The following is a 27,341-nucleotide window of genomic DNA, read 5'->3' on the forward strand; positions in this document are numbered from 1 at the left end:
GAAATTTGGCTTTGGAATTATCCTTATATACCAAGTTTTCAAGAAGATGCAACTGTTCAAGGCTGATTATGAAGCCTGAAAGGGATATAAGTGCACAAGAGCCAAAGTTGTAAAGGTACAACGCTAACGGTAGCATTAGCTTGATGTTACCTTTTTCTGCTCAGCTTACTCCTGGGCACTTTTCCAGCAGCTGGGACGTGGCCTTTCTTTGTCTGTCTTATTTGGCTGCAGTGTTTATCAGCTGACACACTGTAACATGAACTGTACATTTACTGCCACTCTGTCAACTTACTGCTCCGTTATGAGCAGCACTGGCAGTCTGACGCTCGCTGTCCTTCACTTGCATGCCACACGCACCTATGCACTGCCCTATTCCTTAAAGGAGCAATGTCAGCCTTATGACAATATGCTTCAATAAAGCACTGATAAAGTCCAATAAAGCTCAATTATTCCAGCGGTGGTGGTAAACTGAACATCGCACGGAAAATGTTGCTCTGTCCCTGAGGTAAGAAAAAATTTATACCATCACAGCGTTAGAGTGCACTCTTGCTCCCATTGTCTGTCATGTACTTACACCCATCTGTGCACCCAAGGGTGTTGTTCTTAAAGTCGCTGAAAACTTAAGTCAAAATGCATATATGATATCAAAGTTTAGTTTCTCATTAATTAATCTGCAACATTTGAGAATGTAATATTTATAAACTTTTTTGTAATTTATAAGTTTGTTTGAGAATTTGTAAGTATTGCAAGTATTTTGGGGATACATTTACAATTGTTTTTATACAGAGTGTTCTCTTTTGCTATCTGTTTTGGATATTCTAGTGTGTTTAATAACCAGTTGGTATTTTTGTGTTATTTTGTGTCCATGGGGAATGTGACTAGTTACAGACTAACAACCAGTCTCTATTTAAGAACCCTTCTCCTTGACACAAACTATTTGCCTCATGATTGCAAATAAATGTTATATTGCAAATTAGACCATTTGGGGGTCCTCAAACACAGTGGACAGTCCTGACAAATTTACTGAATAGCTACGTTTTGGTCCCATGACATCTGTCAGACACGTCACATTCGTTGGTGTTGGTATCAGCTGCTACGTGACCTTTAGCAGCACATGTATGTGCAGTATTTCAGGCATTGATACACATGCAGTGGATACATTCAGTGTTTGTCTGAATCTCCATGGGATTTATTGACAAGAGCAAAAAATACAGAATTTCACTAGTTATCCTTTGAGGCAAATTTAACATCAGGATAACCATGAGAGGTCGCAATAGACTGAGTTTATATTTACTTGATCAGGACAGTTTGCTTTTTGTTTGTGTGTATAAAGTGGTGTGTGTAGGCTACCATAAAACTTAGCTCCCGAGACTGAACTCTGGTCGTCTCCTGTGGTCAAAGGGTCGCTGTCATACAGATGACTAGCCTCAGTCTTTCCTCCCGTCTGCTCCAGAAACATCTCAACCAGCTCCACTGGCTCCACCGGCTTCACTGGCTTCACCAGTTCCAGGGGCTTCACTGTCTCCACCGGCTTCACCGGCTTCACCAGTTCCAGCGGCTTCACTGTCTCCACCGGCTTCACCGGCTTCACCAGTTCCAGCGGCTTCACTGTCTCCACCGGCTTCACCGGCTTCACCAGTTCCAGCGGCTTCACTGTCTCCACCGGCTTCACCGGCTCCACCAGTTCCAGCGGCTCCACTGGCTTCACCGACTCCACCTGTTCCAGCAGCTCCACCGTCTCCAGCAACTTCACCGGCTTCACCAGTTCCAGCGGCTCCACTGTCTCCATCGGCTCCTCCGCAAAATAATCCAGGTCTGCCGACCCCTGACTGGACACAGAGCAGCCAAAAGTCAGATTCATGGTCACTTTTGCCTGAATAACACAGAATATATCAAAGAATTTTGCTTGTAGATATGGAAACACTGAATTATCACCACCTCTGCAGCTCTACAGAGCCTTTCAGTCTCTTTTAGCTCAAATTTTTGGTTTTGTGACATATTTCCTGTCTGGTTCAGCCTCAGTCTTTCCAGCAAACAGACACATCTAGAGTCTACAGCAGCTACAGAGTCATATATTTCCCTCAGGAGCTGTCAGAGACCAAAGAAGAGCTAAAGGAGAGTCAACACTGGACTTCCATTCATCATCAGCTGACACAACCACGACTCCAATGAGATGATCATGTTGCTGTGTAACTGCTGGATTTGTAGGAAGAGGCAGCAATCTAATCATCTATCAAGCTAATCAGTTCAACCTTGACTTTATACCTGTGGCGCCTCTATGCTCCACCAGTGTGGATTCACCAAAAAAAAAAAAAAGGCTTCAGAAAGAATAAATAAATTAATAATAAAAAATAATCATATCACAGAGTTGTTTTTTTTAATGTGTCTTGTCTGTCATTCTCTGTCCATATGTTTTTAGATTGATTTCCTTCCTTTGCCATTGCCTTCTGTTAATTTTGAAATTTAGAAAATATAAAAAAACAAACAAAAAGAAAATCAACTTATAGAGACTTGTAGGGTATTTTTATGAGAAGACTGATGTCTTAAAAAGATAAAGATGGTACAAGTCAGTAAGTTAACAGTAAAGGGGCATAAGATAAAATTCCAGAAACGTTTCTGTTAAGTGATGTGCAGTCAGCATTCTGGTTCGCTCTCGCGGTCCGTGCTCGCACTCCTTGGACATGAGGGAGCATCGACCAAAACAGTGACATCACTGCACGAGATTGACCGGCATCATGTTGATAGATGAAGTAGATGATGAGAGATGCTTTGTAAACATGTTTAACTTGTTCCATATAAAGCTGTGTGTATCTTTAGAAAATGGTGAGTTACCCCTCGCCGAGTTCTCCCCGCAGGCCGCAGGTCGATGTTACTGAAGGAGGAGGATATGTGTTTATGTTCCCTGAAATAAAGACAGGACAGATTTGTTCACGGTTAGAAACAAGAGGAAGAAACTGATTTAAAGTTGTCCATGAATTTGAACCGGATGAGATTTGATCTTAATCTAATTTGATGTTGAGTCTGTTCTTACTGTTGAGGGTGGAGAAGAAGACTCTGATGAAGCGTTTGGCGTATCCCTGCTCGTTGACCTTCAGTCTGCTGACGTGGATCAGGTGCTGCTGTACAGGCAGACTGGCCAACTCCTCCACCTGCGTCCGGTTGTAGCGCGTGCCAACCGTCACCACAAACAGCGTCACCCCCTCACACTTGGCCCTCTGGGAGATGTAGTGCAGTTTGGCTCGGTCCCTGTAAGCTGTCTCGGTGCCCACCACAGTCAGCAGCATCCTCTTCTTCCGTGGCTGGCTGGCCTTCAGGAGCACCTCCCTCAGGGTGAACTCCAGCGTCTGTCCCAGTGCAGAGGAGCCGCCCTGCTGCTTCATGGTCTGGATCAGGTGCCTCCTCATCAGGTCGTGGTTCTGGTAGGTCTGCAGGTCAAACTCTGGCTTGATAACCCGGCCGCCGCTCTGCTGGACTAAAGCTACCCGGGCCTGGTTGCCGGCCCTGCTGGGCTGCGGGCTCACGACGAGCTGTTCCACCACAGAGCCCAACAGCTGCTGGGCACCAGAGTACTCATCAGCCTGCATCTCCCTGGAGCTGTCCACCACCATGGCCAGATCCATGTCCACCTCCTGAGGCTTCGGGAGGTCCTGGATGAAGTTGCACTCCTCTGCAGGCTTACAGGGGTCTGAAGAAACAACAGAGTTGTCATTTAGAAGCAGCCAACTAGTTTGGTTAGAAAATGACATCTTTTACAATATTTGAATGATAGTATGGATTCTAGATGGTGAGAAGTCAATAAACTCTTCACAATAAAAGTTCCCTGAGATTTGTTATTAAAATGCTTTTATTATGAAGCAGCACAATCAGGAAATATTTCATTCAAGGTTTCATCAGCAGTAACTTAACCTGACTCCTACACAGCTGACAGTGAATATGAAACAGCAAAATAAAGCAGATACCTGAAAGTAAAAACAGCAACACAGGAGACTCTGTCTGTGAATATTCTCCGTCATCCAGGTCATGGTATTCATATCAAGGTTTGTAGTAGGCAACTGGACTTGATTGAGTTCTTGAAGATGTTTCACCTCTCATCCAAGAAGCTTCTTCAGTTCTGCCTGACTGGTTTGGGAGTTCAAGTATTAAACCTAATGGGGTCATTAACACCTAGGGCAGCATGTGACTCATGTGCCCGCACTTCCATTGTGGGGGAGGTGTGAATGGGAGTCGTAATGGTCCCTACTATCATGTGACTTGTTGGAGTCACATGATTTCAGGTGGGTATCCAACTGCCTGGGGAGTGATCTTAAGACTGCATTGTAAGTGGCAGATAAATTGTCTTGGACCTCCTCCTCTGTTGAGAGATGGCCATTCCAGGTTAACAAAAATGGCCTTTTTCACTCATCTCTCACCATCTGTCTTCCCCGGCCAAAATACGGACATTGTCATCTTCAAAGGAGTGTGCTGTAGCTTTCAGATGTAGATGGGCTGCTGAGTCCTGACCTGAGGAACTGGCTCTCCTGTGTTGTGCCATATGCCTATTCACCAGTTGTTTTCAGTTTACTACAACTGAGGTTGAGCAGCTCAGGTTAAAGGTCCCAGCTGCCCTCTCCAGTGCACAAGCACCTCCCTCCAATCTGATACCTGAAATGCAGTCTTAAGATCACTCCCCAGGCAGTTGGATACCCACCTGAAATCATGCGAGTCCAACAAGTCACATGATAGTACAGCTTCAAATGTCTCTTAATAGACGTATATTTTGGACAGTGTTTAACATTATCAATAACGAAGTTGTGCACAATTTTAACTGCTTTCTCAGTGTTTTCTTAGTGTTAGACTTGTCGACTAATCTAAATGAAATTTTGTGTTTAATTGACAGGGTTATAAATAAGTCGCCAGGAAGATCCCTACTTTTTGGCCTAAATGTTAAATTGAGCAGGTCAATATGCTCATCTGTGCCATCTCTGGAGCATATTTTTTTAATGCCATATGCAGTGCCTTTAAGGGTTTCTGGACAATATTTGTCATTGTTTTTGGTTAATGTACTTTATATAATAAAGTTACATTTGAATTACATTTGAACACTTGAAAAATATCCCTTTAAAATACATTTTGAACAAATAAAAAAAACGTGATTAATTTGCGATTCACTGTGATTAACTACAGACAGTCAAGCAATTAACCGTGATTAAATATTTGAATCGACTGACAGCACCAATTTTTATCAAAATATTAATCCAGCCCAGAGGCTCAGTGCTTACCATAACAGATTGCACAGTGCTTGACCTTCCTCAGGTCACCAGCCAGATCCCTCCCCAGAACTGTGAAGATAGCGTGTCTTGTGTCGTCAACCTAAGACAGAACACCGGTTTTAATGATTTATTCTTGCAAAAGCATTTCTTCAGTGGCTGAGAGTAGTGTTGATAAGATAACATGGAACCACAGAAAAACTCAGAAAAAACTAAAACTGACATCTCATTCATCTCCAGCCTTAAAAATACAGTATTTTTGTGAGCACACTAGATAACTGGCGCCACGCTATCATTTTTCAAGCACAGCTGCAGTTTCTTAACGCTGAAGACAACTTTCTGACACAACACAGTAAATGTAAATGTAATCAAAAGGGAGACAAAGTGCAAAGAGAGTTGGGCCAAACAAGCTGCCAGAAAACTCCTCTAAATTTGAGACATTTGCTGAGGAAAATGTTATCAAAATATTGGTATGAATGCAGCATATGGAAAGCTGAAAGACTGAGAGCGCATGCAGGAATTTGAAACGAAACATGCAGGGATCTGAAATAAAAGTCATGTCAGCTGTGAATAATAACCTTCAGAGAAAATAATTTGATTGAACATGAGACTTTTAAGCATTGAGGGCAATAAATGCTTGTTTTATCCCATGTCATGTCAGCTATTAGTGATTAGTGTATAAAAATAACTAACTATAATAAATGACTAGTGGAGCAACAGTAACGTTAAAAAAGCAACGCTGTCTGTCGCTATGAATTAAATATATATATTTTTTAAAGATTATTTTTTAGGCTGTTTTTGCCTTTATTGAGACAGGACAGCTGAAGATATGACGGGAAAGGGGGTAGAGAGGGGGGATGACACACAGCAAATAGGCCGCAGGCGGGAATTAAACCAGCAGCCGCTGCAGAGGACTGACAGCCTCAATGCATGGTGCACACACCCTACCAACTGAGCTATAGGGGCGCCCTAAATTAAAGATTTATTTTGAACAAACTAGAGTTGGTGGAACAGTGGGAAGACTAACTAAGACCCTTCAGTTGACTAAAAGAGAGAAACTTGGATTGAGAATGTGTTTGGTTGGGTCTTTTTTTTCCCAAGCATAAGAATATTTCCTTTTTCAAACTGTTGTGAATTTATTTATTGGACATAACTTGCGACCATCTCCCAGCTGAACCTCCAGGGGGGAGACACACACACCTCTGAAAATACATCAGCAGTTACCAGTTGCTCAGCAGACGGTGGTCATTTTTAACATATCGCTTTATCTGGGGTGCATCATAACATCTCTATGAGAAACCTGCAAGTCAGATATTTTTGCCTTCTCTAACTCAGACTGACAGCGTTCACAGTGCCTTCTTTGATGTTTAGCAAAAGGACCGCAGAGACCTGTTCAAATGTAGACAGAAAAACCAAAAAGTAACAATATCGGTGCTGCGATACATGGCACCACCTGTCTCATCATGTATGTATGTCAAGCAAGTTGATAAAGATGATTTGAGTAGGACAAGTTCAGCCAGAAACATGGTTTTCCACACCTCTCTGCCAAGTCACAGCAGGAGTGTATTACGCTATGACCTTTTAATCTGATAAAGTGAGTTTCCTGAAGGGCAACAAGGATGATGTAATTTTGTTGGCCAACAAAAGCTAATGGGATTTTTCCTGTTGATTCTGGATTAGTGCAGAAAATCTAGACAAACTGCAGACTTTTATCACAACTGACAAGATAGTCTTCACAAATGAACACCATATTTACGATTTTTGAAGCATAAATGCCATCTCCAAGAGGAAAAAGCTAATGTCAGCTAAATGAACTACACCACCGTCATGTTACTCAGTGTTACCACCACTAAGTCACTACTGTTCTGTGTGATGAAGCTTAATGTCTGTGACAACCTCTGTGGTTTTATTAAGCCACTGGTGAGAACCACCATTATTAAGATGCCAGAAGTGCTGACATGCTAAATCATTTCAGAGTTTTAGGACTCATTCTGAAGGCACTGTCTTAAATTACGGATTATAGATCACAGGTCAGTTTGCAGTGACTGATCAATGTGGGTCGCCACTTTGAGGAACTGAAGCCTGTAAGGAACAAAAGTAGTTCTCCTTCTGTGCTGCGTTGATGAGCCAAACCTACCTCCAATGCTCGACTAATAGCCGGAGCATTACGCAGAGAGATGACCACTGGGACGATGTTCTGAGCCCTGTACTCCATCATGGCAGTAACAATGTCAGAAGTGTCTGGTGACGTCCCATTGGAAAAAAAGATGGCCACCTTCCTCATCATAATTCCTCCATGAATACGTTTGAAGACGTTGTTACCCACAAAGCGCATGGCGCCCCCCAGCTGGCGTGGGGTGGACGACCTCACCCATGTGATGTTTTTCACAGATTCGATCAGCAGATTCTTGCGGCGGTAGTCCTGGAAGTGGATCAGGTACTGGGTCTCTGAGCTGTATGCCACTATGGCCACGCGAGCGCCAACCGGACAGTCGTTCTCAACGACTGCGATGTCCTCCAGCAGGTTGAGGAGGGCGGAGCGCTGCCTCTCAAAGAGTGCTAGGTTCACGTCCCTGGACACGTCCAAACCAAACACCAGCTCGGTGGGGTAGGCCGGACACCTTTCTGAAAACCGATAGAGAGAGGAGCTCATTTTGAGAAAAGTGGAGACTGAAGTAATGCTACGACACAAATACAGCCCCAAAACCTCAACACTGGAAAGATATGTTCACATCAATGTTAATTTTGACAGCAAATTTTGATTTAGTTTTAGTCATGTTTTACTTATCTGAATTGTTTTCATTTTGCCCCTCTAGACCACAAATATCACGTCAGAATCACACTCGTGACGACAGCGTTCATGCCACACTGAAGCATTTGTCTACATTGGCTCCGTATTATCTGCTTGGTTCAAAGCACCAGCAGCAAATAAGCAGCCAAACTTTCCGTGCAAATTGCAGTTTTCCTTTGATATGTGTCAATATTCCTGATCTATTTTAGTCAACAAGTTAACAAGACAATTTAGCTTATCTTAGTTTAATAAATGAAAAAAACTTGAATGTGTACGGTTGTATTTTGCTGTTCATTACAGACAAAAAGTGCAAGAATCTTTCTTTTCCTGACATTTTTAGTTCAACCAGTGAATATGTGAATGGAGGAGGGAGCAATGTGAGTGAGAGCCTCATGTTTATGTTCATGGTGTTTATGTAACAGTTACATGTCTTTTAAAAATGAGAGAAGAGCATTATGTAATTGCCAACCTTCCATCCAAAATCAACAGTTAGACATGAAAAATGAGAGCAAAGAAAGTTAAACTGGTTACCATCAATATCTGTTTGATGATCACACATCTCAAGAGTAACTCTTGCAGCTGAGGTTTTGTAATGTACTTACCATGTTTTTCTGGGAGACAAAATGGAAAAAAAGCCACATACCCTTGCAACATGCTGTGTGGAGAGGAATAATAATAATAGTTAGAATTCACATTGAGTTATCACAGCAACAACACAGGTGAGAACATTTTGCACTCAGTAATTTCAGACATTTCAGAAAGATTTAAAAAAAAAAAATGGAAAAAAAAACAAGAAGCATAAACAAAAACACAAAGACACTCTTGTGCATTAAAATGAGGTTCAGCAATTCGTGTTTTGAGTCTGAAAAACAACTGGTTCACATACATAACGTATCCAAACACAACACTTACCGCAGTTTTCTCTGATGTAGCCGATCAGCTGGCACTCCTGAGATAAAAGAAAAGATGTTGTGTATAATACATATTGAATATTTCCCTTAATGTTGGAAGGTGACATGAGTTTAAAGGGCGAGATGCAGAGTTTTGGAGCCATAGAGATGTCTGCCTTCTCTCCAATGGGACTAGATGGCACTCAGCTTAAATAAATAAATAAATCATTTGGAATCTTTCCAAAAATCTTGACCCAGTTACTCAAGATAATCCACAGACCTTGTTGTGAGCAGTTTTCATGTACTACTGTCTTTCTGCAGTAGAATCTACCCAAACTATTTTCTTTCCACTAGAAACATTAAACTGCTCATGACTGTAAACTGGTGATTATTTTTGGGAAGACAAATTAGTTTTGAATTGTTCAAATGTATTTCTAGGTCCATTATATTGGAGAGGGGGCAGACATCTCCACGGACAATATATCCAGAACTCTGCAACTCAAACCAAAACAATCTAGATTGATGAAGAGCACTACAGAGCAGAGGAAAAATATGCATTTTTTTATTTTAGGGTGAACTGTCCCTTTAGCATGCAGATCTAAGGTGGACTTACAGCAGTGGTGGAATTACTCAGATTACTTCAGTACAAGCACTAATACTACACTGTGAAAATACTCCATTACATGAAAAAGTCATTAAAATCCTTCCTGAAGTAAAAGTATGTAAATGTTATCAGCAAAATGTACTTAAAGTAAATATACTCATGTTTCAGTAAAATGTATTTTAGTTAAAACCTGCTGCCACCCTTTGGCTGCACTTCTACAGTTTATGGACCAAATATGGTATCACTCATGTCTTTAATTGGACACTGCCTTCCCTCTCTTTTCATATTCTTATCTTAAATTGCTCTTACTTTTTTCATACAAAGGGCTTGTAAAAACATGTCACGTCAGATTAAGCAAACACTTGTAACTACAGAGAACTGTGTAAGTGATCTGCCTGTGTGTATCTGAGTGCATGTGCATGAGACTAGCATAAATAACACTCCAATAATACCACGTAATGCCCCATATGTCAGGAAGTGTTTGTGTTGTATTTTTTAGTATGCCAGAAAAAGATTTAGCATGTCACATTACATAGTACTAGAATAGCCTACTGCATCAGGTCCCATGTTGCAGTATGCAAGCCTGCATGCTTTTCTGGCTATTCTGATCCACAATCATGATAGGTGTATGAGCAAGAGGGTTATTGGGTCTTATAAGGAAGTGATATGTCCCAACTGTATGGATACTGCATGCTACAATACGTACTTCTAAAGGGCAGCTGCAGTATGTACTAAAAGTAAAAAGAAAAAGTATGCACTTTGGAATACAGGATAAATGTTGATTTCTTGTGTTTTATGATGACGTTGATGAAGGCCAATGCTGAAATGTGTTGGTTTACAAATAAAATTGTAATTGTAATACTTTCAGTCCTTTTCCTCTTCTCCATGTACTTTGTTAGTAAGTGAGGTTGTGCCAGGACATGAACCTGTTTCTACAGTAAAATGTTCAGAGTTTTTCTATTACATCTTATTTTTTTGTATTAATGTTTAAAGTTGAGCCCATTTTGACTACTTTATATACTGTTGGTTAGCTTGTTCTAATGGGCTTTCTCTATTGGGACTTTTGGCCATGCGGAGTCAAATCATGCCGCACTGATTTGCATTTCCATTACTACTTTTTCGCAATAAGCTGTACTGAGCTACACCTTAGATGGACCTACTCTGAGTGGGGGCTAAGGTGATGTCTCACAAGTACAAGGCCACATTCAGACAGAATAGCAAAGAAAATGCATCTTTCATTTTGAATGGGGATGGTGCGTTCAGGCTGTGGCAGTGGGAGCTCCAAGGGAAGCCAGGTAAAAAACAGAAAAATAAAAATGCAGCGAAGTGCAGTGGAAAAGTTGGTTTCGAATCATCAACGATCAGCGTGTTCCACAGTCAGCCTGAAATATCTGTGTAACCGGACGCTAGTCAAGAAGTATACAGTTGCATAAAATGATAATACTCAAGTAAATGTATTTCAAACATGTACTGAAGTACAGTATTTGAGTAAATGTACTCAGCTGCATTTACATGTACACCACTGACTTACACTCATGCCTTTGCCAGGAGGACCTCTGGGACCCTGGATGAAAGGAAAGAAGGAAAATCAGTAAACTTGACTCTTACTTGCAGAGGTATTTCAGGTCAGGAATCTTCTGGCAGCCATAAACGTAACTGATATTTTAGACATGTAAAAAAAATTCAATATCAGGTTAAGTGCATGCTATATTTAGAATATTTCCCCTGCTTTGTCTTGCTGTCAGCCCTTTTTGATGGGAAGCCACTGTTTTGTAAGCCAAATATCACTCTCTCCAAACCAACCAAACTCCATGGGTGAGATCAGTAATTTCATCTCGCAGAACACAGGAGTTGCTGGTCTACTGCTGCCTCATTCAAAATTGCTGATTTCGTCCATGGAGTTTGGTTGGTTTGGAAAGAGTGATATTTGGCTTACAAAACAGATGTTTTTGTCTTATGGCAAAGTAAAGTGGTGAAAATGTTCTCAACACTGAACTAATATTGCTTTTTTTTGGGTGAACTTTGTTAAGTGTCTAAAATACATTTTGCACATACATTTTGTTTGCTTTTGCAAACAATACATTGACTATCAATATGTACCTCATCAAATAATCCAAACTATCCCTTTAAATGTTCAATGCCCACTTACCCTGTGTCCGTCAAATCCTGGGTCTCCAGGCCGGCCGGGGTCTCCTGGATTGCCTGGGTTCCCCTGGGTTGATAAGACCAGAGATTAAAGTCTTGTGGCGCAAAAACACAATGAATAAACGTGAAAAAGAAAAACACAAACTGTCACTCACCACTCGACCATCGTTTCCTATTTTTCCTGGATCTCCTTTGCCTCCCTTTGAGCCGGCTTGTCCCTGAACACAACAAAACATACAAAAACAGAAACTCATCTCTCATGCCTGGACAGTTTGGACTCAAAATTACAAGGAAAGAAGTATAAATCTTGAAAACTCAATTCTTAGAAAATATATGGACTCACCGGTTCACCAGGGTAACCAGGAAAACCAGGATCTCCCTGCACAGAGACGGTAAGAAGGAATAATCTGACTCATCAGTTATCAAGAGGATTTTCTAAAATATCAGATGGTAAGTGTGTTTCCATCCACCTGTTTTAGTTCTGTCAATAATTTACACAAAGGTTTTTGTTGTGTCAGTACATTTTTCCTATTTATAGACCTTTAACCAGATATTGTTTAACATGTGTATTTTCCATGTCAGGTTACGTCTTGGCTAATTGATAACCAGTGATGGAGGAACTATTCACATCCTCTACTTAGGTAAAAGTACTAAGATCACAATGTAAAAGCACTGCATCTTATCAGACTGCAACTAATGATAATTTAAATTATGGATTAATCTGCTTATTATTTTCTCTATTAATTGACAATTGGTTGCTGTCACAAATTTCCAGAGCCCAAAGTGACGCCTGCACAAGGTTTGTTTTTGTCCAGTAAACAGTCCAAACCATTATTACAAATACATGACAATTATTACAAACATTCAAAGGGAAATCAGTCAATCTTTACATCTGTGAAGTTGGAACCATGAAAAAAATGACTAAAACCATTTGGAAAATATTTGCTTTTCTTTTATTTATTTTCTGTCAATCAACTAATGAAGCTCAGTTCAATCAGGAAGACTTTGTTTAAACACTGCCTTCATTCACAACTTTCCTTTACTCCGTCTCTCTCTTCCTATTCCCTCTAACCAGCTGATTGTGGGCGTTCACCTTCCTCTTTACTATCCAATCAGATTTTGCCACGGTCACGGTAGCCAGTCAATTTGCTGCTGCCAAACTTTAAATCGCCTCTGTCTTTGCTCCATCAGTTGTCATTCAGTCAGTCGCATGACCCTCCTCCACCCCCCTCTCCTCCAGTGTTCAGGTCCAGGCAGCAGGAGTCCGGAGCCACTTCACCTCATCAGTCTCTGCTTTGCACCTCAGCACCACCACCACCAGTGTCGGGGGGTTCTCTTCACTACAGCTTCATCACCCCCATTTATATATGTGCTTATTGTTTCACCACAATGCGATCTAACCGCCAAAGACTTTTCATGTTTCATATCTCATGCACGTGTCAATACACTACTTCCTTTTACTCTTAGTCTCTCCTGATTGAAATTAATTCATCGATCAATCATTTCAGCTGTACGTGTATAAACTGCTGGGTAGTATAATTTATAAAATAACATAATAACATAATATTTTCTAAACTCATCAAATGTTTTGTATATAAAAATCTTGATTTGTAAAGTAAAAGCTGTCAGACAAATGTAGTGGAGTAAAAAGCTCAACGATAACAATAGACTCAAATAAAGGACAAGTACCTAAAATCTGTAATGAAGTATGGTACTATAGTAAATGTACTGTACTATTTTGATTTTATCTGTTTTACCTGTTATCTGACTTTAATAATAAAGATTATTATATTATTATTAGTAGTGCTTAGTTACTCTGCACCACTGTTCATAACCTAATGTCACTTTCAACTCTACTCATGCATCATCACAATACTTTCTTAACAAAATGGGAAATCTTAATGTGTTTTACTTCTTCTGCAGCAGCTGGAGAATTAGTGCCATCTATTGTTCATCTCCATTAAACAGTGAGCTCACATTCACACTGCAGCAATGGATGGAAACAAATGATTGTTTTCTTTTTTTCTTATTTTAGGAACATTTTTATGGAAGATTTGTGCTATACTTGGATGAAAACTTTACGAGTCATTTCTAGTCTTTATGGTCAGCTCTACCTTGCCACCTGTAGGTCCTATAGGTCCATAACCGTCTCTTCCATCCTGACCCTGAAACAGAGCACAGACAGACAGTCTGAGTCACTGACTGAACTACAGATAAACAGTTTACATTAAACACTATTAACTATTATTAACAACATGTTCAGGTCCTTACTGGCACTCCTCTGGGTCCCTGTGTTCCTGGAGCACCCTTAACACCCGGATCTCCTGGTTGGCCCTTAAACAACAACAAACAATTTACACTCATGGCTGCAGCCAGGATTGTAGACATACTGAAGTCCAAATCACCAAATCTGAGACATTTTTTAATCATCAACCAACCAAATTCTGTAGAATAAATTTAAAAAACATCCCATTCTACTCATTCATCTAGCAGATCTGTCACAGTGAAGTTATCCATTGTGGGATCAATAAAGTTTATCTTACCTTAATAATTTCTGTAAATTTTATCTTCTTAAATCATAGTCTACATGTTCTTTAAACAACCTTTATTTTCATTTGTAAACCACACGAGCGAGATGTATCTGGGGACAGACACACTGGTCCAGACTGAACAACCTGTAATTTTCACAAAAAACTTCCTGAAAATTTCCCATGTCACCTGCACCAAAACCCTGTTTAGTTTCCACTGGAGACAGTTACTCTTAATGTGGGTGGGGTTGTTACCAAGGCTTTTATAGCAGTTTTAAAACAAGAGAAGACACTTTTCTTGGTATTGGGAAACTTCAGTGTTTATTAACCGACACACTGAAACCTGCACTGTACTTTTACTGCCAGAGTGACAGCTCACCGCTCACCTTTTCCTCTGCTCTGATTCACCGTCACTCTTCTAGCACTCTACTCACTCTTTCTCACTCACGCTTTGTGTTGTTCCTTGTTGGTATGTGGTAGTTTATTATAACAAGGAGACAAGGTTTATTTGAGAAGAGGCTGCAGCCAGAGAGACAAAAGACTGCTGAACAATCACAGGAGAGTCCATCAGAGCTCTTGTCGCTCCGACTGTCTTGGACCAATCAGTGGTCTGAACTGTTCTAACTCCACTTTTTATTACTGAACAAACAGACAGAATGGAGTGGCTCTATTGTTGCATCCACAATGTTTGCCAATAGAATTGTGAAAATCAACATTCTACTGAACTGAACTGCTTAGTGGAAACTCAACTTTAATCGCCCAGATTAAACCCTGAGATAGTCATGAGCTTTCATAGCCAGAATCATTTTATATTCTTCTTTGATTTGTTGAATCACAGAGGGTGGCACAGGAAATGATGTCACACACCTTCTGTCCATTAGCACCACGGTGTCCAGGTGATCCTTTGCTTCCAGCTGGTCCTGCTGTACCCTGCAGGAAAACAGAACATGAAGACCTGAAACCAGTAAACAGTTACTGCATTCATTCTGCTCACATCAAACACTGATCCTGAACCTCAGTATCACAACACATTCAGAACAGCTAGAAACACTTTTAAACAATATACAAACTACTTTAAAGTATACTGAGGCCCTTAAACTGAATACAAACACATTCTGATCATGTAAAACATTTATGTGCATTTGAATTTAATGTTATTTGGTGAAACTTCAACTTATAAGAACAAGATAAAATAAAATTAGGTTTAGAAGTTGATAATTGAACTTCTGTATTTTCATGAGTAAAACTCGCTCTGATGTTGGCTCTGTGAAGTCAGGGCAGTGGACTACGCCTTAACTCAAGTGCTGTAATTACAATCAGAGTCTGAGGTCTTAAAAAAAGAAAAAAAGGCTGAATTTTTAAGCAGAAAATCTTGGCCTAAAATGAACTATTGTTACAATCACATTCTTGTTCATAAAACACGTTTTCTTCCCAGCAGACCACCTAATAAACTGTGGTGAGTTGCAATATGTTGTTACTGCTAATAGAGCATTTTCTAATCATGTTCTCTGATCACACAGACTCTAAAGATGTTTGTTCTGGACTGGGTCCAGATTATTTTACAAAGTCTATGATACTGAAATCCCAGACCGCCCCCTTTGGTTTCAAGATTTTCAGTTCTCAAGGTTGACAAGTTTGGTCTCACCTCAACTCAAACTGTATTTATAGAGTACATTTCTTACACAGGGCAACACAATGTACTTCAATACAATCATAATGTCACAATCTCAGGTCTGTATGTCAATATATCTGATGCCTGGGCATCATCATCATCATCATCATCATCATCATCATCATCATCATCATCATCATCTGACAAACATGCATCCCTGCAGCAGAGGTGGGAAGTAGTTAAGTACAAATACTTTGTCCCTGTAGTTTTCAGGTATCTATACTTGACCCGAGCTCAACAATAAGGCTTGCCCACTTGCCCAGGGCAAGTAAAATGCCATGTTGGGCAAGTAAATCTGGCAACTCACTGGTGCAACCAGTGAAAAAAGAAAATAAACTAATAAAGTAATTCATCATGCAAAAATGGCAGAAAATGCTGCTTTCATCCTCTTAAATTTGGATATATCCAGATTTTCTTTGCTCATGATATTAATCTGAATATATTTGGATTTTAGACAAAATGAGACATTTATAGACATTGCAGCCCTAAATCATTAATTAACTGACCTGACGTCCAGGAAAGCCAGACAATCCATCTGGTCCACGATCACCGACTCCCCCTCTGCGTCCCTGCAGTGACAAAATGGACTGGTTCAGGACAAGACAACTCTGTCACCTGACAGGTTAATTAGCCACACAAGTAGCACAGCTCTAAGAACAGCAATGTTGGTCAGTCCTTCATGTTTCTTTGAATGCTACTGACTCTCATGAACCCCTGACTCTTCCCAGGACCACCATGAGGTTCACAGTTGTGGTTCAGAGTGAAATATCTTGATAAGTATTGAATGGACTGTCATGAACTTCACCACATATATCCATGTTCTCCTCAGGATGAATTATACGAACATAAACAATCTTCTGACTTTTCTTTTTTTATGACAAAATACCTGCAAAACTAATGACATTCTCATCAGCTTCAGCTGGTTTTTGCGTGGAGTGCTAAATAAATAATGTTTGCTGTGGACTCTTACCCTGCGTTTAGTATGTACTGCAGCTGTCCTTACAAAGCACATACTCTTGCATGCAGTATACATACAACTGGGACATACTAGTTGCTCAGATTATTGCATCTTGAACTCTTACTCATTCAACAATCACAGAGGATTGTGGGTCAGAACAGCTAGAAAAGCTTGCTGGCTTCCATACTGCAAAATGTGACCATATGCAGCAGGACATCCTGGTCTTCTTGGCATGAGACATACTACTGGGACATACTAAATCTTTTTCTACCATAGTCTGGTAGTATGGATATTTTATGTTTCTCCATGTAATGTCATCACGTCATCAAAGTAACTCTTGCAGAAAAAAGGCTGATGGTGACTATTTTCCATGTCTCATAAGGCTGCTGTGCAGAAATGCATTCAAAGATAGAATCTTTCAAATGTTTCCAAGATATTCAGAAGAAAGAAATTATGTAACAGGAGAAGTGGACAACATTTATTTTTATTGTTTAGGATTCAATGAATGAGTGCCAACAAAACAAAAATGATGTAAATGTCCAAATACAGACTGAACTGTGATTTGATTCCCAGTAAAATTCTTTCTCACAAACACATTAACAAGGAACATTATATGTTATTGATCAGAGGGAGTCAGATGTGGTGCTCTGGAAGGAAACCTATTTGGCAGATACCTGGCCTGGTTAATGAACTGTTTTCCACAGAAATGAAGACTAGCTGTTTACAGGCAGCAAAACCACGTGTGTCTGAGGGGGTCTTGAATAAGAAACATGGAGACAGAAGAAAACATCGAACAATGGGAAGACTGACATCAGCAGTGCGATCCCCTCATAAAAAGGAAAATCTGCAGATTAATAAATTTCAAAACTTAAGAATGATTTTTATGGCTTTTTTGCACTAAACTGTACTATACATTGCAGTAGGTGCTTCACTATCTGCTGCCTGGTGTAGATCTGCACTCTGAGTGAGATCTTCCAACTGTTCAGTTTTCCTTTTCTTCTTCTTCAAAATCCCCACAGCGACACATGGTTTTACTTTCTGTAAACAGCTCCACTGAACTTCCATGGAAGTCCGGCCATCAGCCAGGAGAGTTATAACTTCCAAATGTGCCACTTCCTGAGCACCACTACTGACAGCCTCTGCTCTGACTGACTCCACATCCTTCTACATTACATCCTGTGTTGCTGTTTAAGAACAGATCGTGTGCAGCAGCTGTAAATGAACCATGAGTATTTTCACTGCATCCTCACTGAGTAGTTTATGTTTTAAGTGCTAATATGTTGACTGCACTGTAACTAAACAGGTTTTGAGGTTAACAGTAATTCTGTTTTCTATTTTTTTATTAATTCTATTATTTATGGTACTTTGCTTGGCAGTAACACATCTGCTTCCAGCTGTTTTCACACAGGTCAAGTCCTACCAGTTTTAAACAGAACCACTGTAATCAAGGATTTGTTACAACAACCTCTGGTTTACACTTCAAGTTAAGGAAAAGTTGTTATTTTTGGATCTAGCTGGGAACCAGTTCCCAGAACCAATTTCAGGTTCTGAACAAATCTATTTTTGGTCAAAATGCTCCTAACAGTTTCAAATTAGGTGAAATGGAACAGGTTCAGTGTTGATGCAAAAGGGGTAAGAGAGATCATGAGGGGAGAGAACTTCATACCGAATGTTGGACTTTTACGTGTTGATCTGGCTTCATGCTGGCAGTTTTTGTCTGATCACTTACCTGTGGACCAGGAGCACCAGGGCTGCCGGGGAGTCCTCGAGCTCCAGCTCCTCCAGGTGCACCCTGCAAAAAGACACACACACACAGAGTTTGAAAAGAGTATTTCAGTGTGTAACAGATATATAAACCTTTGTTTAAGTTCCTCTCTTACCTTCTCACCAGGAGGGCCTCTTCTTCCATCTTGACCCTGCACAAGAGAATATAAAGATATGTAAATCATAATGTGTTATTCACAGAGCAATATTAACAGTCTGCTTTATTCACATACAGGCCAAAGCTGTGTTTCTCTAACTTTGATTTTGCTGGGGACGCACTGTTTTAAAAACAAACAAACCATTGTGACCCAATTCACAATAAGTCTCATCAATAAATTTTGGGAAGAGTTCATGAATGCATAAATGAACGATCCAGACCATTTTTACTGACATTTCTGCATCACTTTATGTTCAAACTTGCCAACCCTCCTGATTTTCCCAATAGACTCCCATTTTTCATTGCCCTCTCTGGGATCCCAGTTCTCCTGTATTTCTCCCAATTTCTGACCAATTTTACTAAAAGTACAGGCTCTGAAATACATTCAAAGTATAACAGTGATGCACAATAGAGGGCTCAAAACGGAGGTCAGAAAACTCACCGGGTTTCCCTTAGCTCCATCCCCACCTGGCCGACCATTCGGTCCAGGTTTACCCTGTTGATTTAAGTACACTGTGATGAATACACAACACATGATTTAGGACTCATGACAAATAAAAAGTTTTGTTTAAATGAAGAGTTTTTGCACTGTAAAACTCCCAAACTTGGTGCAGATTTCTGCAGATTTCTGCAGATTTCTGCAGATTTCTGCGTTTCTGCATTGAATAAAAACTTCAATGCAGAAACACAGTACTTTTGCTTCTTCCACCACTGATAATCCTACAGGTCTAATACCACACTTTAAAAATGATCCTACTAAATAATACATAATAAATCACAAAAACAAAAGTATTTCATGACGAAGGGTGCAGGATAATTTAAAGAATAAATAATAAATTATAGAAACTTGACTTTTTATATTTCCATGATGTCACTCTGTTGTACTGTGAATACAAGGACTATTTAAGTTTAAAATACACATTTTGAACACAAGAATTACAAACTGTAGGATACTGTAAAGTTAGTCGTGCAACTAGATATGAGAAATAGTACATTAATGTGTGTTAATGGATGAGCACGCTGCATGCCACCCCTGCACAAGTCAGTGCCCCACTTGGGTCACCCCTGTCAAAAAAGTGTGGAAACGCCCCTGCTTGAAACAGATTTTCTATCATTAAATTAAACATGCAGTCTGTAATGTTTCTTACCGGGATGCCTTGGTCACCGGGGTCTCCTTTGGGTCCTCGGACTTTGTTGTCAGCACCTGACTCACCCTGTCAAACACACACAAAGACAAAATCTCAGCTCTGTCTGTTTGAAAAGATATGTGTACCTGGTGTTTTATTTTCCAAAGAGAAGATTCCAGCTGTGTTCCAGTTGTGATCAGCTGTAACACTTTCCAACAGAAGACAGAGTTTATGTCAGATTTCAATTATTATAATGATCTTTTATAAACACGATGACAATGTGATGTGACTGCAGAGATGTTGGGAAGTCTAAAGAGACTCAAAATGAGCCGAGAAACAAACGTGCCTGTGTATGACTGATATGGAGAGCACTGCCATGTTTTTTTTTGCCAGTTTGGCAAACCTGACCCCACCCACAAAGCCGAGAACCAGAACCAACCCGTTACCAGGATTTATCTCTCTGCACCTGCCCAGAACCATTAATATTAGCCCCGTGATGCGACCCACACCCATGATTGAACACAGATACAGTCACTCACTTGTGTTCTCAGGTGATGCAGCACCTCTGCTCCTGCAGCTGTCCATGTGTTTCCATAGTGATAAGCCTAGCTTGTGGCTATTAAAAGCTGATACTTTTTGAAACTTTCTACAAGCCAAAAAGGCACTGACAACGTTATTCTCAGTCTTTCAGTGCAACAAAATTCTCCCAAACATCCTACATGGCCTTCGACAAAGTATTGTCCACAATTTGGCGTCCTCCACTGGCTATTTTTGTCTTTACATCATCCATTTTATCCAGCAGCTGTCAGACCAGACAGCAACGTTCCATTGTTTGGCAGGATGTGAGGTTGTAGGCTTTCACAATAAAATCCTTCCTGCTGATGAGGGTTAATATCACTGTATTAGTGGATATATATGTTAAAAATACTGAACAATCATTTTCATTTCTGATTTTCTCCATTGTATTGCTATCACCTGCTTCCCGCCTGCAGTTAGTTCATTTTTACCTGCGCTCACACACATGAATTTATATAAATATTTTTTTTTACCCATTACACAATGTTTTTGTGTGTCATCCGTATCGACCTGGTGCAGGACTCTGGGTAAGGGTCACAGATAGACAGGGACCTAGTATGGCGGGACATAAACTTCTCTTGCTGTGGTGAGAAATAAAAAGAAATAAAAAAATGAAAGACACCTCTTTCTTGGGACTCACCGGATCTCCTCTCAGTCCTCGCTCTCCTTTCTCCCCCGGCTCCCCACCGGTACCCGGGATACCCTGAGGACGACAGTGCAACCTGTCAGTTAATCTAGCAGCAGAATATGTCTTTAACTGCCACACCGAGGAACAGTGAGTGACAACCCCCACCCCCTACACACACACACACACACACACACACACACACACACGCACACACACACGCACACACAGACACACACAGACACACACAGACACACACACACAAGATTTATTGTTAATGTTATGTTGCTGATATCCTTGCTTACTGCCTGTGTTTAATTTAAATATGTTGTATCTTGAATGTGCTTCGACAATACTGTACATCGTCATGGTCATGCCAATAAAGCCTCTTTGAATTTAATCAGCTGAAGGTCAGAGGTCAACGCCTCCGAGCTTCACTGTGATGAGGTGATCAGTCTGGATGGATAAAGGGATATTCCACTGAATTATAGCACAAACAGTTAAAGTATATGACATGACAACACAATAGCACCTGCAATAACAGTGACAATAGAAACAAGTATATAAAGTATTCCTATCAATCAGAATATTTAATACAGGTAATGATAATGCCAACGTAAAATTTCCATCATGGAAATTACTTTATATACACTTATTTAATCATGAATTAGGTGTTATTCATTCTATTCTATGCTATTTATCAAACTGAATTAAAACATTTTTCAGGTTAATTAAATATCAAGTCTATGGAGAAAAGCTAAAGACAAAAGTACACAAGTACCTCTATGCAGAGAAATGAAAATGAACCTGGAGGATTTTAGTTTTATTTTTTTACCTGTTCTCCTGGGTGTCCTTTCTCTCCTCGAGCTCCATCTGGTCCCGTCAGTCCCTGCAAACACAAAACCCAAAACAGCTCACTACCTTATTATCATTATTAGCTTGAGACTGAGTGCAATATCTACATTATTCCATACTTGCATCTACTTTTATTACATAAGTAAGTATTTATCTATGGCAGTATTTTTGTATCTATGTTTTAGATCTTTTCTTCCTTTTATTTGATGAATTTAGCGAATTTAGTCCTTTAATAAATAAAATACACTAAACTTGTTGCTATTGTTAGCATGCCTAGCTATCTAGCTTAATTCAGTGGTAGCCTGATATTAATAATAAAGTTAAGGAATAGCATTTTAGCAAATTACATTTATTTATTTATAAAGATGTATTGTTATGTGGGTTTACAGGTGATGTCTCTTGCTGTGTCTCAATTTGCACACTTATGTGCTTACACTACATGTTTTGACTGCATAAGCGTATTGATATTTACAGCAAAATGTGCTGTTCAGGACACGGGACAACTACGATCGCTTGCACCTCTAACAGTGTGCAAAGCGGACAACATGACATTGTACAACAGAAACATCTGAATTGAGACACGTTTTAAATCAGATTTTAGGCTAATGTTAGGCATTCTGTCCTGCTCTTATTGAATTTGGGGAAGTTGACTCTACAGTCAAACTTACATAACAGTGATATATTTGCCAAACACGCTGGTTTGTCCCTGTCCTTAAACCTTTTATTATGTTATAATCAAGTCAAAAACCTCTCAAACCTCTCAGTAAATTGGCCAGCCATGATAATGATGATATGCACAGAATATTAATTTGGATATGTGGACATAATGGACATGTTTGTCACGTCGATCATAAGATTGTGATGTTTATTGTAACTTATGCTGATTTCCCTCTGACACACAGCTGTCACTCACAGGAGCAGCTGCAGTCTGTTTGTCACACAGCCTTCAGCTGTGATTGGCTATTACTTTTGACACCTAACCAATCAGGCATTGCTGTGGGCGGGTCACTGAGTGAGACTACATAGTGTAGAATTATTGTACTTCACAGTGTATAAAGTAATAATCTTTTGTGTATTACATATACAATAATATAGTATTAGTAGGACATTGTACTAGTAGACTGTACTATCATCATCATTATTATTAGTAGTACTAGTAATATTATTATTATTATTATTATTATTATTATTATTATAAACAATTTAAGATTATTAAAGTGGTAACTACAGACAGAGAGAAGTGGCTACACAAAAGCTTTTTTTATTATTATTATTATTATTAACTTGACATGAAAAAAAATATCCGATCCATGAGTAAAAAGATGATACAATCCTAACCATGTGCAGTAAGACTGTTTATAACTGGTACAACATCAAAATTTCACTGGTATTGATGGGACAACTGTTTAATGTGACTAGTTCTCTAAAATGGCTCGTTCATGCCACTAAAGAACAAATCCGGTCCTTCGGGTGGTGACTGAATGAAACAAATGCTCTATTTTGGAGCTACTGAGAGTGTTCAAATATCTGAATTCAAGAAACTAAAACTGCTGATAAGATGTTTAGTTGTTCATACCCGCTCTCCTTCGACTCCTATCAGTCCATCTTCTCCAAGATCTCCCTGCAGAATTGGAAGATAAACAACTGTTAGATGTCCATCTATGTTAATAACAGCCTACCCAAACTAAAATATTTTGTGTATTTGTGTTTGTCCAAACATCCTTTAGCAAATGCAGCAATTTACATCATTTCCTCACTGAACTGACTCTTGACTTTACATCATTTCAGCAGTCCTGAGGAACTCACCCTATCACCTGAGGTTCCTCGATGTCCCTGCAGACACAAACAACAACATTTGAATATATCAACAAAATCTGACAAGCTGCTGACAACCAGCTGTTTTGGATATAACCATTATTCAATCATTATAAAACAATTTTCACCCTGGTCTCACCAGACTATATATATGCATGTATGTGTGAGTATATATACATCTTTCACAATTTGCGCCGAATGAATCCCAACATTGTCATCATTGAAGAAAAAGATCCATTGATGTAAAAACCTGTTCATTCAGTATATTCAGGTAGTGAGCTGACCTCATTTTGGGCTCATAACGTTGCTGAACCTCGACCTGAGCAACTGAAGCAACCCCAGATCATAACACTGCCCCCACAGGCTTGTACAATAGGCAATAGGCATGATGGGAGAATCACTTCATCTGCCTCTCTTCTTACCCTGATGCCCCCATCACTCTGGAACAGGGTAAATCTGGACTCATCAGACCACATGACCTTTTTCCATTGCTCCAGAGTCCAATCTTTATGCTCCCTAGCAAATTGGACACATATTTTCTGATTATCCTCACTGATAAGTGGTTTTCTTAAGGCTACACAGCTGTTTAGTCCCAATCCTTTGAGTTCTCGCCACATTATATGTGTGGAAATGTTCTTACTTTCACTATTTAAACATGGCTGTGAGTTCTACTGTTGATTTTTTACGATTTGATTTCGCCAAATGTTTAAGTGATCTCAGATCACAATCATCCAATATTTTTTTCCAACCACACTTCTTCCTGGAAGGTGATGGTTCACCATTATCCTTCCAGGTTTTAATAATGTGTTGGACAGTTCTTATCCCAGTTTTAGTAGTTTCATCAATCTCCCGGTTGTTTTCTTCGCTTGATGCAGGCCAATAATTTGACCCTTCTGAGTCCTCGACCACAGAATATGTCCTCTGACATGACTGTTTAAGAAATGAGAAGCTGCTCGCTGCATCAGTTAGAGTTCAATAACTTGTTTCCAGCTGAAACATATTAAATCACTGCAGTAATTATCCAATGGAAATCTCTTACCTATTTGATATGTTAAATCCAGGTGGTGACTTTTTTGTAGTTTCTGTTGTTATCATCAACAGGAGCAGATATGGACTGATCTGGGTATCATCAGGGGTATCATTCATTCTTATCACTAGAACAGATATATTTTCTGTACTAATACAGAAACCTTTTATATGCTTTTAAATTCATGTTTTTCAACAAATCCTTTTGTTATTTAACAAAACAAGCCAATTATGCCAAATATTAAAGTTTATATAAATATAAATACCAGCTGCCTAAAATGGGCAAATTAAAGTGCAAGTCTACAAAATTTCACCAGTACAGAGCACCCAGAGTTGTGAAAAACAATTTTCTATATTTTTAAAATTAAAAAAACACCCACTATCCAGTCAGCACAGAAGTTGAATTCATCTTTCAGGGATCTGTTAACCAGATTTTCACTGTCCTCTTCTGGTACATTTGGTAGTTTTGGTACTCAGCACCATGAACACAATTTGGCTTGTAAAAGGACTGAGGTGTGACAATCAGCCCTAGCTATGAAAGGAAACATTTACATGTGTGTATGCATGATCACACTCGCAATCTTCAGTGATACTGTGTTCTTCTCAGTGACATTGAGCACTACTTTACCTTCTGACCTCTATTTCCAGGACAGCCCTCAACGCCATCAGGTCCAGGAAGTCCACGAGACCCTCGGTCACCCTGCAACAACCAAACAAAAGGTTCTCCTCATTATGACGGGTTCACACTCATTTTGCCCTAAAAAAAGGAATAATAATTTTTGCATCTGCCCCATGAATCAGATCTGTGCCAAAATTTAATGGGTTCTTCCTTGGCACAGTCTACATCCTTCCACCAAGTTTCATTAAAATCAGACCAGTATTTTTTCCATGATCCCACAGACAGATGGCAGCAAAAACATAACCTCCTTGATGAAGGTAAAAAAAACCACTGTAGCCTGTTTCCACTTTGCATTAGCATACGTATTGAGTGATCTGACCCCATGTGGGCAGCACATTCTTTCAGAAGTATATGTGCAAATGTGTCATGGGACACATTGAAGGAACGCCTGTTCAGCTAATGTTCAGTAAGTTCATCATTTGTTTCAATAAAATGCAAATTATGTTTTTGTGCTCTTACCTGCAGCGGATGTTTGTGAACACACTAGTAACCCCAGTTACGCAAATATTCTTCATTATTTTGTTTTTTTTATTAATTTGACATTAAATCCAAAATATTGTGTTGGTGAGAAGAGCAGACAGAAGAAACGGTCCGTGGTGTGCTAGCACACATTTCTACTCTCTCTGACTGCATTAAATCTCATGTTTCTGACAGATGACGAAGGAGGGCATTAATGACACAGTCAGAAAAAGTTCAAGTGTGCATTGTCCTGATAATAGTTCAGTCCCAGCTCACCATGGAGGACCTCCTCTGATGGGATGTTGACAGCACAGGTAAGACATGAAGGTTGATATAGCAGTTTAGTGTGGAGCTGAAGAAGTAAAAATAATCAAATATTTGTATTGAACAGTCATAGAAATTCAACTGACACTAGTTTTTATTTGGTTTATTTGGACAAGTGGTCACTGACTCCTTGTCTAAACAGCAAACATTGTGTTAGTATCACACTCACATGAAGACAGTGTTCACGACACACTGAAGTGTCTGTCTACACAGGCTCCATAATGTCTGCACATATTAAAGTGTCCAGCAGGAAATCAGCAGCCAAACTTTTTGTGCCAACTACTCCTTTGATAAGTGGAAAAAATATGGAAACAAAGTGGATAAAATATGTTTCTAATGCTTTCTTACTGGGCACCATCTTCACATTTACGCATGTATTGAAGAAAAAAGTAGACTTGAAGTTTCAATAAATGCTTCTGGTTGCTTTTACACCAGTCAGACATGAGAAACATGAAGCCAGTGCAAACAGCTGAGCTGAAAGTGTGTCTGTTGTGTGAGACATGCCAGTGAAAAACGGGTCAGAATTGCTTATGGGCGTGACAGGGGGTGAGACACATCTGGAGACACATTGCCAGGGTGCCATGTGTGAAGTGATGAACTCAGAGGTGTCCACTTTTGATCAGATCACTCAGGACGTATGTTAATATGAGGTCTGACCAGGCTCTTGGACTCTTGGTCAATTAGTAAGCATAATATCCAAACATGTTCACAAATTTGGTGGGAAGAAAGCAGATAATTAGGTACTTTTTGGTTCAAAGTAATCAAAAAATGACCAACCTTAAAATGGAGCGGATTCCATTAAACTGATTTTCCGCTTCTTTTTTACACATCCAAAGGTTTTGACAAAATAAGGCAACAAGTTTTTTCACCACTCTTTCTCGTCATATCTTGACTGAAGTTGGTATAAAATGAATAAATGAGGAAACACTGTGTGGATATAATGAATTAAGAAGCACTTACAGGGGCTCCCTCCTCCCCCGGGAAGCCTGGTTGACCCTTCTGTCCAGGAGAACCCTGTTCATAAAACACACACAAGATCAGTGGCAGAAACATCAACAGAAAAACTAATTGAAGTGTCAACTTTGTATCTGTCTACCCTG

General features: G+C 39.7%; 1 protein-coding gene across 1 annotated transcript in view; it reads right to left on the bottom strand.

Annotated features, from left to right (window-relative positions):
- Nucleotides 1-27,341, bottom strand: part of LOC146322063 (collagen alpha-6(VI) chain-like) — a 45,896-nt gene that overhangs the window by 1,183 nt on the left and 17,372 nt on the right. Inside the window, exons 13-36 of the mRNA XM_084725878.1 lie at nucleotides 27,202-27,255; nucleotides 25,408-25,479; nucleotides 23,745-23,771; nucleotides 23,515-23,559; nucleotides 21,919-21,972; nucleotides 21,099-21,161; nucleotides 19,904-19,969; nucleotides 19,198-19,251; nucleotides 18,715-18,750; nucleotides 18,564-18,626; nucleotides 16,383-16,445; nucleotides 15,072-15,134; nucleotides 13,948-14,010; nucleotides 13,791-13,841; nucleotides 12,020-12,055; nucleotides 11,832-11,894; nucleotides 11,681-11,743; nucleotides 11,063-11,095; nucleotides 8,929-8,986; nucleotides 7,384-7,871; nucleotides 5,259-5,349; nucleotides 3,032-3,685; nucleotides 2,833-2,902; nucleotides 1,351-1,829 (exon numbers count right to left, since the gene is read on the bottom strand). Coding sequence (XP_084582004.1) covers nucleotides 1,351-1,829; nucleotides 2,833-2,902; nucleotides 3,032-3,685; nucleotides 5,259-5,349; nucleotides 7,384-7,871; nucleotides 8,929-8,986; nucleotides 11,063-11,095; nucleotides 11,681-11,743; nucleotides 11,832-11,894; nucleotides 12,020-12,055; nucleotides 13,791-13,841; nucleotides 13,948-14,010; nucleotides 15,072-15,134; nucleotides 16,383-16,445; nucleotides 18,564-18,626; nucleotides 18,715-18,750; nucleotides 19,198-19,251; nucleotides 19,904-19,969; nucleotides 21,099-21,161; nucleotides 21,919-21,972; nucleotides 23,515-23,559; nucleotides 23,745-23,771; nucleotides 25,408-25,479; nucleotides 27,202-27,255 — 2,809 coding nt within the window. The remainder of the gene's footprint in view (nucleotides 1-1,350; nucleotides 1,830-2,832; nucleotides 2,903-3,031; nucleotides 3,686-5,258; nucleotides 5,350-7,383; nucleotides 7,872-8,928; nucleotides 8,987-11,062; nucleotides 11,096-11,680; nucleotides 11,744-11,831; nucleotides 11,895-12,019; nucleotides 12,056-13,790; nucleotides 13,842-13,947; nucleotides 14,011-15,071; nucleotides 15,135-16,382; nucleotides 16,446-18,563; nucleotides 18,627-18,714; nucleotides 18,751-19,197; nucleotides 19,252-19,903; nucleotides 19,970-21,098; nucleotides 21,162-21,918; nucleotides 21,973-23,514; nucleotides 23,560-23,744; nucleotides 23,772-25,407; nucleotides 25,480-27,201; nucleotides 27,256-27,341) is intronic.

This window comes from Lutjanus erythropterus, chromosome 9 (assembly GCF_056507025.1).
Source record: "Lutjanus erythropterus isolate fLutEry1 chromosome 9, fLutEry1.hap2, whole genome shotgun sequence".
NCBI classification, from domain to species: domain Eukaryota; kingdom Metazoa; phylum Chordata; class Actinopteri; order Lutjaniformes; family Lutjanidae; genus Lutjanus; species Lutjanus erythropterus.